The sequence below is a fragment of the Sarcophilus harrisii genome, chromosome 1, assembly GCF_902635505.1.
Source record: "Sarcophilus harrisii chromosome 1, mSarHar1.11, whole genome shotgun sequence".
NCBI lineage: Eukaryota > Metazoa > Chordata > Mammalia > Dasyuromorphia > Dasyuridae > Sarcophilus > Sarcophilus harrisii.
In genome coordinates, this window is record NC_045426.1 from 125,572,513 (window position 1) to 125,593,783 (window position 21,271).

At 33.9% G+C, this 21,271-nt stretch overlaps 1 protein-coding gene across 10 annotated transcripts in view; it reads left to right on the forward strand.

The window, feature by feature from the left end:
- Positions 1 to 15,014, forward strand: part of TTC23L (tetratricopeptide repeat domain 23 like) — a 54,648-nt gene extending 39,634 nt beyond the window's left edge. For 4 of the 10 annotated variants that reach the window (XM_031963983.1, XM_031963991.1, XM_031964001.1 and 1 more), the window contains 3 exons: positions 4,266 to 4,348; positions 5,042 to 5,107; positions 14,597 to 15,011. In XM_031963983.1, coding sequence (XP_031819843.1) covers positions 4,266 to 4,348; positions 5,042 to 5,107; positions 14,597 to 14,645 — 198 coding nt within the window. In that variant the 3' untranslated portion in view covers positions 14,646 to 15,011. Of the gene's footprint in view, positions 1 to 1,146; positions 1,249 to 4,265; positions 4,350 to 5,041; positions 5,108 to 7,693; positions 7,779 to 14,596 lie in introns of those variants that run through there. The other 6 variants (XM_031964020.1, XM_031964029.1, XM_031964038.1 and 3 more) reach the window with 4 other exon arrangements.
- The last annotated feature ends 6,257 nt before the right edge of the window (positions 15,015 to 21,271 follow it).

Consider the following 21,271-nt stretch of genomic DNA (forward strand, 5'->3'; position numbering starts at 1 on the left):
TTTGATCTCTAGGGTACAGATATAAAAGTGGTATGTATTGTTAAGTTAAAGAGCATGTGTTCTGTACTGTTGTGTGGTTTTTTGGGGGGGTGGGGGCGGGAAGAGAAACAGAACAGTTCCAATATGCTTTCTAGAATGAATGACTAATTCATAGGTCCGACAAAAATTTTTTTTTGACCTACTGAATGGGCATAAAGTAAAACCTCACAATTATTTTCGTTTGAATTTCTCTTACTCTTGATGATTTGGAGCATTTATCATTTGGCTGTTGTTAGCTTGGATTCCTTCTATTGAGGCCTTTCTGTTCATATCTTTTATCTAATAGAGAAATAATTTACATTTCCCTTATTGATTACAATTTCATTGTCTTGTTTCTAAAGGATGATCTTACTATTTCTGTCTTAATGTATTTACAAGTTATTTCTATGTTAGCACATAATCCGTATTTTTAAAAATACTACACAGTGCTGAAATGGGTATTTTTAAGATTCCATTTCCATAATTCCCAAAGATATTTCTAGAAAATTTTCCAACTTATTACAACTTATTGTTTCTTTCTATTTGGATTTACCTGGTTCTGAAATAGACACATTGAAGTCACCAATAATTATTATCTTAATATCTAAAACTTTTTGCATTTCATTATTTTAAATTACTTAGGTGCAATACAATTAAGTACCTATATATTTAACATCTCTTAAAGAACTCTGGGGGCAGGTAGGTGATGCAGTGGATAGATCACCAGCTCTGAAGTCAGAAGGACCCGAGTTCAAATTTGATCTCAGACACTTAACACTTCCTAGCTGTGTGACCCTGGGCAAGTCACTTAACCCCAATTGCCTCAGCAAAACAACAAAAAAAATCTAATTTCATTCCTTTAATTAAACTTTTCACCCATTCTGGGACTTTAGGTTTGTTTCATTCCTTTCCCTCTTTTTTAGTTGTTGTCATTGTGGGATTATTCTCTTTTGGAAATTTATCATGAATTCTTTAGCCCATGGTATTTTTTTCTTAGTTATTAGGAATTTTTTTTATTGATATTTTCTCCAGTTTCTTTGTTGTATTTTATGTGGATTTTCCCTTAAAAGAAATTTCTTTGCTTTACCCTATTTTTTTTAGATTATTTCTTTCTTTCTTACTATTTAGAAGTGATGAAAGTAAACTGGAGTTTGATAACACCTCTTGTTCAAGCATCTTACCAGAAGTCTCAGGCCAACTTTAAAGACTCTTCAGTACACATTCCTGATGGTAATTTTACTTGACTGATTTTGAAGGGTAGTCCATGTATTTTCACTTGTTCTTTACTACTGATATAGACAAAAATCATATCCAAAGTATATTATAGTCCTTTACGTTGAAAAAATTCCATAAAATTATTCAAAATCTAGTGGTCCTTACATTACAAAAAGCTTTCACCACAAGGCTCCCTCAAAAGTCTGTTCCCTTTATATACTTTGTAGAGCTAATCCACCAAAAATTGATTTACAAAAACAAATTTCAGTATTGTGTTTCAAGTAATGATAATGTTTGTACAAAGTGCCAGTTTCTCAATAGGGGGAAAGAAGAATTCATGAGGAGCCCCATTAATTGCAAAATATATTGTAATTTGCTGAGAAGCTTTTCTAGATGGGTACTCTGGTATAAGTTATGTTTTATAAGAAAGGTAAAATAATCATAGCTAACACACTGAAAGTTTAACTTTGTTTTGCTTTTTTTTTTTTTAAACAAATTTGGTTTATTTTGAACAACTCTTTAAACAAGAGATCTGTTGTTTAGTCATTTTTCAGTCATATTCCAACTCATTACCCCATTTGGGGTTTTCTTGGCAAAGATCCTGAAGTGATTTGCCATTTTCTTATCCAACTCATTTCACAGATAAAGAAACTAAGGCAAACATGGCTTAAGTGACTTGTACACACAACCAGTAAGTGTCTGAGGCCAGATTTGAAAGCAGGGAAATGAATCATCTTGACTCTAAGCCTGGCACTCTACTTTGCCTCCTTTGCTCAAGGAGGACAGAGATTAGAGTGACCCATAATGTAGACTTTTACTGCTCCTTTTCATGTTTTTGGGGTTTTTTTTTTTAGAATACTTCTTAATTTTCTCAAATCTCAATACTCAAACAGAATAGTTGACTTCTCAAAAATCATGCCAGAAATCCAGGATGTTCACTTCTAGAATTATGGGATTCCTCTCTTAAAAGAAAATCAGGCTACTTCCTAATTTCAATTAACTATGACAAAGATAGTAGTAAATTTTATGCCAAAGATACACAAATCCTTGCTTTGAAGTCACTAACCCAATGTAAAGTTTCTATGCTGCTTATTTATAACTTCATTGTACAGAAAAGGCAGTAGAGGCTATAGCTTATGATATATGATTTTATGGGCTTTTATTTTTCTGTCCTGAAAAAAAATCTTCCTTACATGTTTAATGCCAAAAATTCCAATGAGGGGTGCTTTCTTTAACTTAGAGCATAAGTTATTAAACTATCAAAATTCCCTTGGCTGTGTTACTAGTATTTTATTCAGAGTTCTTACATCAGTATTAAGTAGGGAAATTGGTCTAAGTTTTTTTTTTTTTTTTTTTTTTTCTCTGTTTTAATTCTTCTCGGTTTAGGTATTAGCACTATATTTGTGTCATAAAAGGACTTTGGTTTAAGACTTCTTGGTAGATTTCATTGTGAATTTACATGGCTCTGGGGATTTTTTCTTTGGGAGTTCATTAATGGCTTCTTTAATTTATTTTTTTAATGGCATATTTCTTCATTTGTTAAATTGGATAATATAAAGTTTTGTAAATATTTATCAATTTTGCTCAGATTGTCAAATTTATTGGCATATAATAGGCAAAATATTTCCTAATAGCTTTCTTTATGATGCTAATTCTATCCTTTTAATTTTTTATTTGGTTTTTTCTTTCTTTTAAAAAAACAACAGATTAACCAATGGCTAATCTACCTTAGTAGTTTTTTTTTTTTAATTTTTTTTCAAGAGAATCCTAATTTTATTTGCTCAATAGCTTTACTTACCTTCAATTTTAATAATCTCACCTTTGGTTTTCAGTATACCCAATTCATTAGTTGCATACTCAATTCATTAATGTAAGAATTTAGAGAAATAAAATTTCTCCTAAGTATTGCTTTGATTGTATCCCATAAATTTTGGTATTTTGTCTCATTGTTGTCATTCTCTTTAATGAATTGCTGATTAATTCTATGATTTGATATTTGATGCACTTATTCATTAGGATTAAATCATTTAGTGTTCAATTATTTTTTAAACTTTCCTTTGCCTTTTGTTGAATGTACTTTTTATTGCATTATGATCCACAAGAAGAAACATTTAATATTTCTGCCTTTCTATATTTGATTTTGTTTTTTTATGTCCTAATACATGATCAATACATGATAAAACAATAGTACCTACTGAGGAAAAAATGTATTTCTGTTATTATTCAATTTTCTCCAAAGGTCTGTAATTACAAAGGTTTTAATATTCTATTCCATTTCCTTAATGTTTTCCTTATGCAATTTTTCACTGGGTTTATCAAGTTCTCAGGTGGGACAGTTGAGGTCCCCTTAAAATTCCTTTTGGAATCATAAGTAATATTAAAGGGGAAAAGATCTTGGGGAGGCAATGAGTGGTGGGAAATGATACAGAGGTGAGTGGCCAGAGATAATATAATGTATTATATTCTTTACAATTCTGCAGAGGGTTAGAGATATGATACTCATCAACACCCTTCCTCTTGTGCCTTAATCGCCTGCTCAGTGTGTTGCTTCTGAAGTGTCAGGTTAAAAATAGTGGGATATATAGATGAAGAAGAAAAAAAAATACATACTTTTTAGCCTCTACTTTCAAGGTAACAGTATTTCCATCAAATGGAAATGTACCTAAGAGTCAGCACTTTACGAATTTGAAAATAATATATAGATTTCATTTGTGGCTCTTGTATTTTGTAATCTATGTAAAAATTATTCATGCTACAACTGCATTTGTTCTTGAATGATGCTATAACTTATTCCCGTATTATTCTGGTGTTCTGCAGTCTTTAGTTCAGTGGTACATAGATGTAAATGGTAGTTTCAGAGTTCTCCATGAATATTACTGTTTTTTTCTAAAAGAGGATCAGCAATAGAGCAAGTTGCTGAATTTTCAAGAACATAGTATCTCAATTTTTCTGACCCACTGATAAGTTAGGTTTGCATAGGAGGATAATAGCTTATCTGACAATTTCCCCCCATTTTGTTTATTTACCCACAGTGTTTGGAAATTCAAATACTTATTTATGGAACAGATCACAAAAAAACCAGAGAGACACAAAAACTGTTGACCTTGCTACAGAGGTGAGTCTAGTTTTCTGGCAATATTCAGGCCATCTACTTCACATCTTAATATAGTTAATCCCCTCAAATTAACTAAGTCACTTGTTAGTCATTGCTATCAATATACTAGTACAATAAAACCTTTTATATTATTACAGGTTTTATATATATATGTATATATATATATATATATATATATATATACACACACACACACACACATAAGGTTATTAAATCTAAATCTAGAACATGAAGAAAAAACACTTTGGCTCTTATAAAGTCCTCATGATACTGTGCACTATAGCTGATCCTTAAAAGATAAGTTCTTAGCTGACATAAGACAGCAAGTTATAGAGGAAAAGAGCGTCTTTGGAGTCCAAGAGACCTGGATTTAAATCCCAGCTCTGCCACTTAGTACCTGTATGACTTGGGCAGATCATTTAATTTCTCTGAGTCTCAATTTCCTCACATTTGTAAAATGTGGGAGTTTAACTAGATCTACCATCCCATCTGATTCTCATATTATGATCTTGAAATCTGTACTATGAAGAAACAGAATAATTGAGTGCATTTTAAAAAAAATAAGATTCATGACTATAGTTTCTCAAGTTTACATACTTAAGGAAGACAAAAGCAAAACATTTCTTGAAATGTAGAGTTTTAGTAGTCTTGCCTACATTTTTAGTACTGTCATTTGTTTTGTTTTTTTTGAAGGCTGAAGATGACGTCTTTGAGGAATACAAGTAGCACTTTTCATGGTATCAGTCCAGTTCCTAGCAGGTAGATTTTTCACAGAATGGAAACCAAGAGGGTATCCCCTTCTTTCCCCCCCTCCCCTGCCTTTTTTTTAAATAACATTATCAATAAGGGAATCAGGGATCGGTGTAGAGGTCTAGAAATGACATGAGAATATTTCTAGTCTTTCCTTCTTCCCTCCCACAACTATTCTTTCTAGTAGGATCATGCATAGTAAGTATAACTATATAATGTCTCCTATTTTAAAACCATATATCTCAATGTTAAGAGTAAACAGTTAACCAGGTTTCTGGTCCCTTCAAGTACAAATCTTTAGGTCTGTGATACTTAGAAACCCTGTTCCTGCCTATATACTTTATATCTTTGTCACCAGACTGAGAATCTGAATTTCTGAAATTGATGATGATGGTGATAATGATAAGAATAATGATATTTCAGTTGGAAGAACACATTGAGAGCAGCTGATATCTGTACAATATTGACCTTAATTTGTTTTGAAAATAGTCATGTAGACAAGTACAAATTTAGAAATTATATCCAAATAAAACCCCATATATTAATAAACCACTAACAAATCTCATTATCCCAAGACCCACACAGAGAGATGAGCACTCCCTGATCAAAAAGGAGGAACAAAATTGGCAAATATTCTCAAATATTAAAAAACAAGTTAAAAACATAGAAATGATTCTAGAACAAAAAGATAGCAATAGGAAGGGCCAACAATAAGTATGCATTTATAGGGTTTGTGTTTGATTATAATTAAAACTGATTTGCTCTAAAGGGAACCAATGAAATGAGTTAAGATCCCAAAGTGGAATGAAGCAGCTTTCTATGGTCAACTACCACACAGACACAGATAATATATTGACAAAGAAGCAATTGAACAAATGGCCAAGTCATGTGAATTTATTTAAAGAAATGGAGAGGGTTAGGATGATGATTCTAGACTGAGGCACTGCCACTGGGAATTATAGAATGGTTGCCCTTAAGGACTCTGGATATATTGAACAGCTAAGACTGTGCACCCGGAAAAAAAAAAAAAAAAAAAAAAAAGAGAAATAATTTATCACAAGTTGCAAAAAATTATCTACCCAAATAAATACTTGGCAAGATATGATCTCTTGACTAGAATTACATGTCAGAAGTTCACTATCTTTGCTATAATGACTTCCTGTACTACAAATTAGTATTCTTGTTGTTACTGTTCAGTCATTTCAATTATGTCTACCTCTTCATGACCTTCTTTGGAATTTTGTTGGCAAAAACACTGGAATGAGCTGCCATTTCCTTTGGTAAACAGGATTAAGTAACTTTCTCAGGATCCCAAAATTTAGTAAGTGTCTGAGGCCAGGTTTGAACTTAGGAAGATGAATCTTCCTGATCCCAGTTATAGTATTTCATTACTATGACTTCCATTTGAGAATTCAACAAATGAACTTGTACAGGGAATTAGCACGATCAGTGACAAAAGTGGTGTCCATAACTGCTTGAGTGTAACATGTCACAAAAATTTAAGAACATGTTAATAAATGTCCCCATTGCAAATACCTAAGATCTCCCAACTTTATAAAATGAAAAACTCTTAAAATACATAGAATAGCAGAAATCAAAATCATTTATAGAACAGAATAAAACATGTCATCCCTGTTTATATTGTCTAATGCTGGGGTTGCCTTAGAGATGCTGTTATTAAGCTTATGGAAGGGAGCCTGACATCCCAATATTTTCATTCAGTAGCAAAACCCACAGTCATTTTAGCCACTTGCACAATAGTCCACAGAATACTAAATATAAAGAAAAATATCAGGACAGTGATCTGATTCGGGCCATTTCTACCTGAATTGCACAGAAAAGATGAGAAGAATAAACTAATAGTAAAATGAGATTGTGATAAAGACAAATCAATAAAAACAATGAGATCACTGATCCACTGAGTTAAAAAAAAATCAAGTTGGAGTCAACAAAGTTTTAACTGTGGGACTGCCCCACCTGTTCTGAGGATTAGCCCCTTGGGTGCCTGATTTTGCGGCCCTATCCTTTGCTTATCCTTTTCTAGAAGTTTGCTCTTAAAAAGCTTGGAGGAAGCTGCTCTTACAGAAAGCTGAATTCAGTTTGCCTTGCTCTGCTTTGGTCCTTGAAATAAAAGGTAGTGCTGTTTTGTAGTTGTTTCAGCCACAGATTTCACCATTTCTCCTCATTAACATGGTTGTTCTTGAAGTACCCATGTTTTTGCCAAATATGGATTTCTCATACTACTTCATATACCAATCAATACATTGATTGTTGTTGTTCAATTATTTTGGTTGTGTCTGACTCTTTGTGACCCCATCTGGGGTTTTCTTGGCAGAGATACTGGAGTGGTTTGCCATTTCCTTCTCCAGTTCACTTTACAGATGAAGAAACTGCGGTAAACAGGGTTAAATGACTTGCCCCCCCAGGGTTACATGACTGGTAAGCGTATGAGGGTAAACGTGAACTCAAGATTTTCCCAGGTCCAGCATTCTATTCTACTGCACCACCTAGCTGTAGTCTATATGACCAAACTGTCATCCTAGAAAGACCAAAACTTTACTTTAATTATTAATGCAAAGATCTTTCTTCTCCTAGAACTGATGGTGAATGAAAGAATGGAAGATTTGAATGTCACCTCTTCCCTTTTCCCCTTTCTGTCTTCGATGAGAAAGAGCCAATGGTATTAGCCTAATATGTAAAGAAAAACTTCTGAAGAAGCTAGAGATAGGGACATGGAAAACTGCCAGTTTCTCACATTCAGCTTTTTCCCTAAGGGTCGTTCTCCCTTCTGAAACCTGAATTGGGGTTGGCATGGTTTATTCTCTTTCTCTTCATTTTTTCTCTCTTCTTTTTCTTCCTCTCTTCTCATCTCTCCTCTCTCTCTCTCTATACTTCCTTCTCTCTCTGTTTCTTTCCCCCTCCTTCCCATTCCCCAGCCCAAATACAAATTGAGGAGAATCCCATACAACTGATGGCCTTTGGGACTTGAGTAAAAAGTTGATTTAGCTTTCTTTACACATGATGATGTAGCAAGTCATTTTTCTCAGTAGCTCTAGGTTGCTTTACATTCCATTTTTCCTTCATCCTTGTGATGTGGAAAAGAGTCACAAGAGCTATTTAATATTAACTCTATCTACAGGAATTGTTCTCTGTCTTGGAGGATATGATCTCTCCTCCTAAAATGGGAAGGATTCATGAGGATATAAGACCTCTTACATGAAGATATTTACAATCTCTGCAATAGAAGAAAAAAGTTTCAGTAAAAGTTTTTAGGAATTTTTTTGTCTTCTGAAACAAGCCTGTCTCTTACTACTTAAGAACTGCTGAGCAAAGAAAATTTGCCAATACACAAATGTCAAGAATGAACAAAAGAATTTTTTTTTTCCAGCTTCAGCATCTAACTGAAATAATGAATGCCAGATCCCTGGGAACCTGGCTCATTTTTCTGACATGATTTTGTGCTTTCTTATTTCTACTGCTCCCTCAAGGATATAATTTTAATCAGTTTCATATTTAAAACCCACCATTCTTTCCCCTCACCCTCTCCTGAGACAATGTTACTCATTCTAGGCTACTGTCAAAAGAATTTCAGAACTCAGAACAGTTTCTAATGGTCAGGACTGGGAAATGCTGATTTTGTGAATTAAGGTTCAGTGATAAGATTAGAAAATTCACTCAACTCCTAAACACAGCATTTACTACTATTTTAGATTTGAACAGCAATTTACTTTGTGGAGAATCCAAGGCTACTGTGAACAAGAATTTAAATCATTCATTTTCTATTCATTTGTTTCTGTAAGATAACAATCATCTACTGGGGAGTTTAAGGGCAGTCGAAATTTCTTTTGATGTGGCATGTATATCTGATAGAAATTGGGTAAAGAATTTTTTTTTTAATTTTTTTTATTTAATAGCCTTTTATTTACAGGATATATGCATGGGTAACTTTACAGCATTAACAATTGCCAAACCTCTTGTTCCAATTTTTTATTAGGTAAAGAATTTCAAAAATGATCCTACAGAACAGTATAATGATTCATAGGATCATCTGGAGTTGAAACGGAACTTGGAGATCATGTGATCTAGCATTCTTGTGTTGCTAAGTTGATTTTCAATACTGACCTTTTGTGACCTCATTTGGGGCAGTCTCAGAAGGAAAGCCTGTGAATTTAAAGAGGAATGGAAAAGGTGTTTTTCAGAAAATGAGACTTTAACTGAGACTTGAAGAGAAGCTTTAGGAGGCAGAGATGAAGAGGGAGAGCATTTGAGGCACAGGAGACAGCCATTTGAAGTGAGGAAATGATAGAGGATGTAAAAGAGTAAGCAGAAACTTGAGGCAAGGAGAACAGACCAAGCATGAGGTGCTAAGGGCCTGGACACTGGCAATTTGGTAGCATCAGAGAAGATTTTGTATACAAAAGATGTTTTGGTTAAGAATAATGGGACTTGGCCATTGCATTGGAGACTGAATAGTCAAGGATAACATCAAGTTTTGATCCTGGGTAAATGAAAGGATAGGTGGTACCTTTGATAATAATAGAGAAATTACGAAGAGAAAAGGATTTTGAAGAAAAGACAAGGAAGTTTAAAGGTTTGTGTGTAAATTGTTTTTTCTTTTAAAAACATAATTTATCCCCCCTTCCAATAAACATTTTTTGGGGGGTAAAGTTTTGAGTTCAAAATTTGATCCCTCCCTTCCTCATTCCCTAAGATGGTAAACAATCTATGTTATATATGCACTATCATGTAACAATTTCCCATTAGTTATTTAGTGCACAAAGACGAGAAAGAAAAAAAAAAGTGAAAAATAGTATGCTTCCGTCTGTATTCTGACATTAGTTCTTTCTCTGGATGTGGACAGAATTTATCTTGGATTATTATGTTGCTGAGAATAGCCATCATTCACAATTCTTCATTGCACAATACTACTACTGCTGTGCACAATATTCTTTTAGTTCTGCTTACCTTGCTTTGTGTCAGTTCAGATATATCTTTTCAGGTTTTTCTGAAGTCATCCTGCCTGTCTTTTCTTATAACACAATAATTTTCCACCTTAATCATATATCACAACTTGTTCAGCCATTCCCCAATTGATGGGCCATCCCCTCAATTTCCAATTTTTAGCTACCATAAAAAGAGCTGCTAATAAACATTTTTTATAATCTAGGTCTTCCCCCCTGTTCTTCTGTCTTGTTCTCTATGATACAAAGTCAGTAGGGGTACTGCTGGATCAAAAACTGCAGAGTTTTATAGCCTTTTGGAGATAGTTCCAAACTGCTCTTCAGGATGGCTGAATCAGTTTACAACTCAATTAATTTAGTGTTCCAGTTTTCTCCCACATTCCCTCCAACATTTATCAATGAGCTTAGTTTTGGATATTTTGAATTGAAGGCTATTTATGGGACATCAGTTCAAGATAGTTAATGTCTTTCAAGTGTGACTGTTGAATTAAAATCAGTAATCTTTATGAAATAATAGAATGGGAAAGAGAATAGATGATGAGACAAACAAATTTTCATAAAGGAAAAACTAGAAATTGATAGGATTAATGGTAATAACCAATAACATTTTAGAATGAAATATTAAATGAATTTGGCAACCCTTAGTTGCCAGCACATGTTCCCTAAGAGTAAAGTCTTATTAGAATAAAGTGTTAAATTAGCCTCATTTTCCTTTGACAAACTAGGAACTGAGACTGGGAAATCAGGTAAATGCTGTAAACATAGTGCATCTGGACCTCAACAAAAGATATATAATAGTTGGATTTTTTTTATGATAATCTTTTTGGACCAAAGAAATATTGGTTCTACAGTGGTATAGTCAGGAAGATTTTTATGTCCCAAAACTGCTGATTAATGTAATGATGTCAAACTGGAAGGAAGGCTCTAGTGATAATGCTTCAAAGCTCACTCTTTGATTTTGGGCTTTTCAAAACTTAATAAATTATTTGGATGAAAACATGTCTGATTATCAAATTTTCAGGTAATCTGAAGGTGAAAAAGGGGATAGCTAAATCACTAGATGGCAGAATCAGAATTTAAATTGCTCTTAGTAAAACAATAGAATAATGGGCTGAATTTTAACAAGATGAAACTTCTATTGGAATAATAACAGAACAACAACAAAAAAGGATGGGACAGGCATAACAATTCTTTTGAAAAACCTGGTGTGTTGTAATTGCAAACCAAAACAAAAATTTTATGCAATCTGAAATGTAGGTTCAGTCTATGTCTTAATAAAAATAGAAGATCCAGAAAGAAGGGATTATATTAGGATGGTTTTATTCTACCATGTTAAGACTATATAGATGGATAATTGTGTTCAGGTCTATGTATCATGTTTTAAGAGGATCACTGATATACTACAGTCTTTCCCAAGGAGAACAATTAATTAGGCTGATGAGAGGTATTAATCAAAAACACCAGTTGAGGAAAGAAGGAATATAGCTATATTTCTAAGAATTTGAAATTCTGTCACATGGAAAAGTGATCACTTACTCTATTTGGTTCTATAGATGGTAACAAGGGTAGAAGTTATTGAGAGGGCAAATTTGGGTTCAACATGAGTTTCCAATAGTGAAAGCTTTCTGAAAATGGCAAGAGCTGACTTAAGAGATCCCTAGTTGTTCACTGGAGGTTTCCAAACAGAGGCTGGAGGAGAAAAGATAAGGGAGCAACCAGCTGCCTTCAACAAGTTCAAGTTTCTAGGTCTAGACTAATTACCTCCAGTAGTGCTAAGATGTCATGATTTGTGAAATATTGTAGAGGATGATGAGAGAAGTGCCACAGAATTGGAGAAAGGCAAATTATACTTCTCCCAAAACTTGTCCTCCTATTTTTCCTATTTGTGTGTGGACAGCACAATTTTCTCAAATAGTAGGACTTCTTTCTACCTTAACATTTTTCCAATGTCCCCTTCTCCCCAGTTTTTTCAGAATACCTTGGCTCCCTGGAAAAAAAGGCTGCCAAGAGAAAGATTTTTCTGAACTGTGCTAGGGAACTTTAAGACAAATCTGATTTGGCTGGTTTGCATTCATTTAACAAACACCATTTTCTGGAATGTACTAGGGAACTTTAAGACAAATCTGATTTGGCTGCTTTGCATTCATTTAACAAACACCATATGCATAATGAGGATTTGGGAGTGAAAAGGAGAAAGGGAATGATAGATAGTAAATGTGAATTATGCATGGTCTACCCTCCGGAAGTTTATGACCTTGTGGGGGAAAGAAGACAATACTACAAGTAACCAATAAAATATAGCAAAGGAGGTAAAAAACAAAGTGCTATCAGTTTTGAAAAGAGAAGAGGGTGAGGGAAACTGAGGGAGGAAGAAAGGAGAAAGAGATCACTTTTGTCTTAGTGGGATGGGGAAGATTTATTAAGAAGGTGGAATCATCTTGAGCTGGACTTTGAAAGAAAGTTAGGATATTAATAGGTGAAAGTGAATGAGAATCACTACAGATATAGGCAAGAGTATGCTGATAATTTAACAACTGGCTCTCCAGAAGGAAAAAACAAAAGGGGGGTAGCTATCATATCCTTTTAAATTAAATTTTCATTGTCTGGACTTAAGTGGTAGAGATAATCTACAAAACATTGCACCCTCATTTGTAATATAATTTCTTAAATGTAAAGCTAACATTTAAAATTGAAATTATATCTTGGGAGCAGAAGTTGGTTCCAGTTCACATGTTAGGGAACAACATAAATCTTATTAGGGGATCAAGAGATGTATATAAAGTGAATTTTGGGGGATCCTTCCAAATCCAGTGGTTTTTATATTTATTTCTCGGTTTTACTCCTTTTTTTCTCCTTGGATTACCAACAAATTCAGTAAAGAGCCAGACTATTTATTAGGGGTGACCCAAGGGGATTCATGAGCTTGGGTGAAGAAATAAGAAAACATCTTTTTTGTCACTAGCCTCTAACTGAAATTTAGCATTCTTTTCAATTACTTAAAAAAACATTCTGAGAAGGCTTCATCTAACTGCCCAAAGAGATTGATTCTCCAAAAATGTTAAGAACCCTAGCTTAACTGTGAAGATGAACAATAATTTTAAATTCTGGCAAAGAGGAGGATCCCTAGAATTATATTCAGTATTATATTACACAGACTATACAATTGAATTTTAAAATAAGAGTGTCTCAGAGTGTCTCATTCTCAAGTTAAAAGTACAAGATTTTTTTAATTTTGTTTGGTGAGGGGATATAGTTTTAAAAAAATAAACCCAAAAAAACTTTGGCCCTATTCCCAGGTTCTGACAAAGCAGTATTAATTAAATCTTTATGAATAAAGATTACCTCATAAAAAAACAATTTTATTTGATCACCATAATTTGAACATCACCTTAATTATCTTTATTTTTTTCTCCTAAAGATTTCATTCTATCGCCATGCCCTAATTTTACCTTTGGTGCATTAAAAAAGGGAATCAGACCAGTGACTGTTAAAACAGGGATGTTATTCTTACAATGTGAATTAAAGCTTAAGCTTTAATTCACATTGTAAGAATAACACTATGTGGAATCCTATGAAAAGATCTCTGTCATAGAGCTGTAGATAAAAGTTGATGGGAAAAAATGTTAGCAGCAATCTTATTCTAAAAATATGAAAGGCTTCTCAGAAGAGGATACTGTCACCAAGTGGTGAAAGGGTGGAAGGAGGCAAAAGTCACTGGTTTTTCTCCACTGATTTATCCCTTATAGGAAACTATTGCTTGGCTCTGTAATCCCAAGCACATACCAAATGGAGGCTGCAGTATCTCAAATACTTATTATAGAATGACTAATAAAAATAGATGGCAATGGACTTGGCATACCAACACAATCCAGGATGGGTGTTAATTAACAAAGTTGTAACTAGAATGTGTATACATAGACCTCACATTGTATTATTCATATAATTTGGAAGATGAGCATATGAAAATACTTCAAGCCTTAATGGCTCACTTCTTTACACAGAAGCAAATAAGGAATATTTAGCTTCCAAGGATTATCACAAGTGAGAAAACTGATTTCTTTATGTGTATTTTCATTACTCATGAGCCACCCAGCTTTCCTATCTCTCTGCTTCTGAAAAGACTACCTTTGAAAACCATTCAAGTACCATTTGTGCATGTTTGTGCAAATCACTGTTAGGACCTCCTCTCCCAATTCCTTTCCCTATAAAACTACTGGAAATATAAACAATACAAGTGAATTAGACAACCTGTTTCTCATCTGAAATCTATGGCAAGTAAAAGATTCATTATTCCAGGAACCTATCCTTTGTAAAGAAAAGGCAAAAGACTTATATGATTTATGCGGTCTGTTAAAAAAAATTGGCTCTGGTGATTAATAGATTTTTGTGTCTGTTCATTTTAATACTGGCACAATGAAATTCCTCCTGGTATGGTCAAGCAAATATTAGTTACTGGGAAGGAAATGGGGCTTATGACTAAAAGAAATAAAGGGTAACAGCTAAATAAATGCACTAATTGTTTCTTCCTTTCTTCTAGGTCTTCTGGTATCATTGAAAGGGAAAATAGACAAGAAAGACAGAAATAAATCAAATTTTGTTGATAACTTCTGGGTCTCATGCTCTGTATAACAATAGTTGATATCATAGGAGAAAGACATTGGATTCTATTAAGCACTCCATGGAAAACCTTTTCTTCAAAGCATCAAAGAATGTTGTCTTTAAAATATCTGCTACATACTATCTGCCTGATCTCTTTAACTTGATGAAGCAAAATTTTGGACTTTTATGTGTACCTTATTTGAAATTATTTTTCCCTGGGTACTTGTTTCTTCTGTTATGCTTTTTGTTGTTGGTATCTGAGGTGTTTATTGTAAATATTTGTATGTACTATTGACGAGACATTTTATAATGCCATGACTTAATGATCATAAAAATAAAATACCTTCATTTTGGAATAAAGTATAAAGTCTGTGCCCTGACTTAAAATCTCAACTAGACAAAATTAGCTTGACTTAGTAATGTTACATCAGTCTTTTTCTAGAAAATAGTCTTTTATCTTAACAAAAAAAAGAAAAAAGGCACAGGAAAAGAAAGGGGCAGTTTTGAATTGTTACTTTTTTTCTTTGACATAAATCTTTTTTAGGTTATATGTGTACATTTATTTTTTTACATATTTCTATGAGTCATGTTGGGAGTGTAAAATCAAAACAAAAGGGAAAAACCATGAGAGGGAAAAAGAGAAAAAGGTGAAATAATATGTGTTGATTTCCATAGTTTTCTTTCTGGATGTGAATGGCATCCAAAGTTTATTGGGAGTGCCTTGGATCATTGAATTGCTGAGAAGAACCGAGTTTATCATATCAAGTTTATCATCATACAATCTTATTATTGCTGTGCACAATGTTTTCCTGGCTCTGTCAGCTTCACTCAGCATCAGTTCAAGTAAATCTTTTCAGGCTTTCCTAAAATCCACCTGTTCACTTTTTTTTTTTTTTTTTAAATATAGAACAATACTGTTTCAATACCTTCATATGCCATAACTTATTCAGCCATTTCCCCATGTGACAGGCATCTACTCATTTTCCAAATCTTTGCCACAACAAAGTTACTACAAATATGTGCACATGTGAGTCCTTTTTCTTTTTTTATGATTTCTCTGGCATATAGATCCAGTAGTGGCCTACTAGATCTTTGATGTAGTCTTATTAAATTTTTCAACATAACTCCTTTTTCTTTTTGGCCTCAGTTTCTTTTAGCATTTCCCCTCCCAATTTTATTGTTTTGATGAGCTATTAAAATAACCTAAAGATTTCAGTTCAATTTGACAAACATTTACAGTATTAACTATTATGGATATGAAGACAAAAATGAAACACATTTACTATTCTACTGGAGGGGAAGTTTTAATGGACTGTCCCCACCCTGGCCTGTAATGCTCATTTCCTACTTTGCACCTTCTGTTCTCCAGTCTCCCCACCTCACTTGCATGACAAGTTACTCAGCTAGCTACCATGTGCCATATGCAAGAGACACAAAAAAGGACAAAAAGTTATCCCCATTCTCAAAAGAGCCTAATGGAGACAATTACGTGCAAATAAGATATATACAGGACAAATTGGAGGTAGTCTCAGAGAGAAAGTGCTAAGATTAAGACTGGGAAAAGACTGCTTCTCTAGAAGGTAAGACTTGAAGGAAGCTGGGGAAGAATAGAACGAAGACTTGTCCTCTTGTTTAGCCATATTTGACTCTATAGACTAAGGTATTGTAGTAGTTTGCTATTTCTCCATGTGTCCCCATCTTACAGATGAATTGAGAGAAATAGGTGGTATGACTTGCCCAGGGTTACAGGCTAGTATTTAAGACTACATTTGAACTTGGGTGTTTCTGACTCCTACATCACCTAGCTGCCCAAATTTCAGGTCCTGATTCTGACTACTAATGAAAACACTTGGAAGTCAGAAGATATGTAGGTTTAGTGAGAGGAATAAGGGCAAAGGTCAATGGATTATTGACCCTTAACCACATTAAGTGACTTGTCCAAGTATTAAGTATTGTCACATTAAGTGACAAATCCAAGACTTATCCAGAGCTAGTAGAAAGGCTATTTGAACCCAAGTTTTCTAAATGCTATTTCATCTACTGTTCCACATTTATCTTTCAAAGAAAAATCAAAATTCATCACAATGGAGGCACAGTTAAAATGGTGGCCGCATAGGAAGCAATGGGATTGAGCTCCAGGTCACAAACTACTACAAACAGAACTACAAAATGCATCACACTAAATCCTGATAGAAAGATCCAGAAAGTCTTAGTGATTCCTTTGTCCAACTCAGGTCTACAACACAGAGAGATAGCTAGTCTTTGGACATTGTGGGAACTACCTGCAGATACTTCAATGATAAGGGAGAGCTGTGCTCCAGGGTAAGAAGTTCTAAACCCATCTCCTGACATCATCAGGCCCACCATGGGGCACTGCAACAAGAGTAGGTATGAGCTAGTAGTCTTATCACTCACTCACTACTCAGCTCTTGGTCACAGATGTAAGGCTGATGGAGAAAAAAATCTGTGAGGATACTTATGTTCCTGGATAGGGAGACCCTGGCTTATGTGAGGAGAAAGGAAGAAATCCTGTAGCCAGCTGCCTTAGTAGTGAGACTTAGACCCTAAGCCTAGAACAGGGTCTCATTCCTAGAACTTTTTCTAGCCAGGCATAATCAAACCAGGAGTTTGAGATCAAAAGGAGTTTACAATTTTGTCACTCTGAGCCTACTGAACTTTCCAGGCAGTCACTCAACAGGAGAGACTCCAATAGCAGTCTATTTTTGCACAGATCCAAACTGCAGTCACACTGAAAGGTTTCAGGTCTGCAGCTTGTCCATGAGATCTTAGAAATATCATAAGAATAACATAAGATACTTAATGATATTACAAGAAAACAGTGATAGGACTAGCCCAGACTTTCTCGCCAGAACTAACATCGTCTAAAGTCAAAAAGTAGACTAGAAGAAATAAGATTAATGTTTTAGTGACAAAACTAAAATATAATCTCATCATATGAATGGAATTTCATAATGCTAAAAATTTATTCCCATTGTGTTTGGTGTTAATCATTGACTATGGAAGCAACTCTCATAAGTTCTAAAACTGAGAAAAAGCCTGGACAAACAAAAGAACCCTATCATTGACTCCAAAACAGAAGTAATGAGTCAGAGAAAAACAAAGCTTGGGGACAAACTCTACTAGAATTCTTAGAAGAAATAAAACAAGAGTTTTTTTTTTGTTTTTTTTTTTTAAGATTTTAAAATGTTTTTATAAATGAAATGAGAGTACTTGAGGAAAAAAAATGGAAAAGTAACGAGAGTTTTTGAAGAATTGGAAAGAGAATTAACAGCTTGACACAGTGGTAAAAAATCTTGTCCAAGAAGCAGACTTCCAGAAAATTAGTATGAACCAATTTGAAGCTAATGACTTTACAAGACAATAAGAAATATTAAAACAAAATCAAAAGGCAAATATATATGACTTTTAGCAAAAATACTTGATCTGGTAAACAAATCTAGGAGAAAAAAGTTTAAGAATCATTGGATTATATAAACACCATGATCAAAATGTACTATTTCAAGAAATCTTAAAAGAAAGCGTCCCATAAACAGCCAAATGGCACAGTGGATAGAGCACTAGATCTGGAGTCAGGAGGACCTGAGTTCAAATATGAATTGAGAGGCTTGACACATTCTAGCTTTCTGACCTTAGGGGAAAGTCACTTAATTCCAATTGCCTTACAAAAAAAGAAAGAATGAAAGAAAACTTCCCCAATTCCCCAGAACCTGAGGGCAAAGTGAAAACAGAAAAAAGTCTGTCACTGTCTAAAAGAAATCCCAAAATGAAAACTCCCAGGCACATAATTGCCAAATTCAGAATTTCCATGTCAAAAACAAAAAAAAAAACATAACACTGCAATCAGTCAGAAGGAATCCTAGTACACAGGATCTCCTACAATTTAGTAACAATCACTATAAAGAAGCAAAGAGTTTGGAATATATTCTAAAAGGAAAAGGATATATGGGTTTACAGTTAAGAATAATTTACCCCCAGCTTAAGTGAATATAATGTCTCAGGGTAAAAAATGATCTTTTAATGAAATAAAGGACTTCCTAGAATTCCTGATGAAAGGGACTCTCAAGTTCAAATATAAGAGTAGAAAAACATTAACAGGTAAACATGAATGAAAAATGATAAAAGAATAAACAAGGATAAACTTTCATTCAGAATGGGGAGATACATGCACCTCCTCTGAATTCATCATTAGGATTCATATTAGGAAGACCAATTAGAAGAGACCTGGGAATGGTTCTTATTATGTTTTGATTTTAAGAATGGAAAAGGAGAGGAAGAGGTTGGGCTGAGGTGGAGATGGAGAGAAAGGAAGGATAGGGGAAATCATCTCACATAACCAAGAGTATACAAGTAGACAACTATACAAATAAAGGAGTGTAGAGAGGGAGTGGATGACATTTGGATTCTACTCTAATGTGAGCTGATCAAAAGAACACAAACACATATTCAGAATTAAGTACAAATACATTTTCATTCAACAAGAAAATAGGAAAAGTGGTGGGAGGGGATAGAGAAGAGGAATTAAGAGAGAAGAGGGTAAAAGGAATATTAGTAAAACAAACTTTAACAAAGATCATACAAAAGTATTGAAGATTCTTCTTGAGGTAGAAAAGAATCAGAATCTGAGGGAGTATCTACAAATGGAGAATTTGATAAATGAATGATGTTATATAAATATAATTAATATTGTGCTGATCCTGTATTAGCTTTTAACCAATCAGGATTTCAGAAAATTAATAATGAAAAATATTGCTCACTTCTTGATGGAGGAATGAGGGAGTCAGAACAAAGAATGAAATACTGTTTTGGACAGGGTCAACATAGGAAGCTTTTTGATTAACTATGTGTAATTAAAAAAAAAATTGTTTTCATTATGGGTGGGGGAGGGAGGGAGGACTGGAATAGGAGGATGAGAAAGTAGATCTTGGCTGATTAAAACAAAATATTTTTTAAAAAAATGAACAAGAGTGATGTTTTTAAATTATGCAGAAATTGGCCTGACAAACCTTTGAAAATTGTCTTCTTTAAAATCTCATTATTTATTTGTTTTCAATGTTCTTTTTAAACCTAGAGATTAAAATTCTTTCCCACTTTTCCTCCCCTATTCACTAATAAGACATGTAAAATCATGCAAAACATTTCCATGTTAGCCATATAGCAACAACAACAAAAAAAAGTAAGAAAGAAAAATAGTAAAACTACACTTCAATCTGCATTTAGAGTTTACCACTTTTCTCTCTGGAGATACATAGCATCTTTTAAATCATGAGTCTTCTAATACTGTCCCGTTTTTGTAACCAAATTCTTCACAGATGATCAGGATGTTGCTATGTATAACAATTTCTTTTTCTTCCCACCTCATTTTGCAATAGCCCATATCAGTCCTGCTCTGGCCCTCTAAAATCATTCCCCATCATTTCCCATAGCTCAAAAGTACTCCATTATAACCAAAGGCACAACTTGTTCTGCCATTTCCCAATCAATGAGCATCCATCCCCTCAATTTCCAACTAGCTATTACAAAGAGATGCTACAAACATCCTTGTATATACAGGTCCTTTTGCTTTTCCTTTGACCTTTTTTGGCTATGTACTCAGTAATGGCACTGTTGGATCAAAAAGCATGGAAAGCTCTATAGCCCTTTGATCACGGTGCCAAACTGTTCTCCAGAATGGCTGGACCAGTTCACTATTCCACTAATAGTTCATTAGTGTATCTCTTTCCCCTCATTCCCTCCAGATTTGTCATTCTGATAGGTATGAGGTGGTACCTCAGAGTTATTTAATTTGCCTTTCTCTAATCAATAGTGATTTAGAATACTTTTATGTGACTATAGATAGCTTTGATTTTTTCTGAAAACTGGCTATTTATATATCCTTCAACCATTTATCAATTGGAGAATGGATCTTACTTTTTCCTGTACTATTCTCAATATTTTGTTCATCAAAAATATAGCTCAACAATATTAAACTCATTCATTCCCTTTAACATATGCTGTACTTTTATATAGACATCAAAGGAAGAAACCTCTTTGGTTTTATTAATTTTCTACAAAAACTAGTCACATAAATTTATAGTTTTACTTAAAATATATAAAACAGCTGTGACAAAAGTATTTTAATGAATATAAATCCTGGGATATAACTAAAGTTTGTAAAGAATTTTTCTCAAAACCACCTTTGGAAAAAAAAGTACAAACATGTCTTTGCCCCATTTTATAGATGAGGAAACAGTTTCTGCAAATAGAAAGAACCTGACTAGGATCATAGCTCAGTAGCAAAGGCTCTGGATTCAAACTGAAGTCTCTTAACTCCAAGTCCAGTATTCTTTCTACTATCCAATGCTACCTCTTAAAGAATATCACTGAAGCTGGCATGCATTGTTTTCTTCACCTGAGCTTAGAAAAAGACAAAAACTGAATTGGGAAGTTAGGATATCATGAAGAAAGTAATGATTATGAGTCTTAAATTCATGTTGGCAAGACAACTGAAACCGAACACTGCTAATTATAACTGAGAATGGCATCAGATACAATATGAGAATACTTTCCCCAGCTTCTTTGCAGAAATGTGGTACATGGGTAAAGATTGCTACGT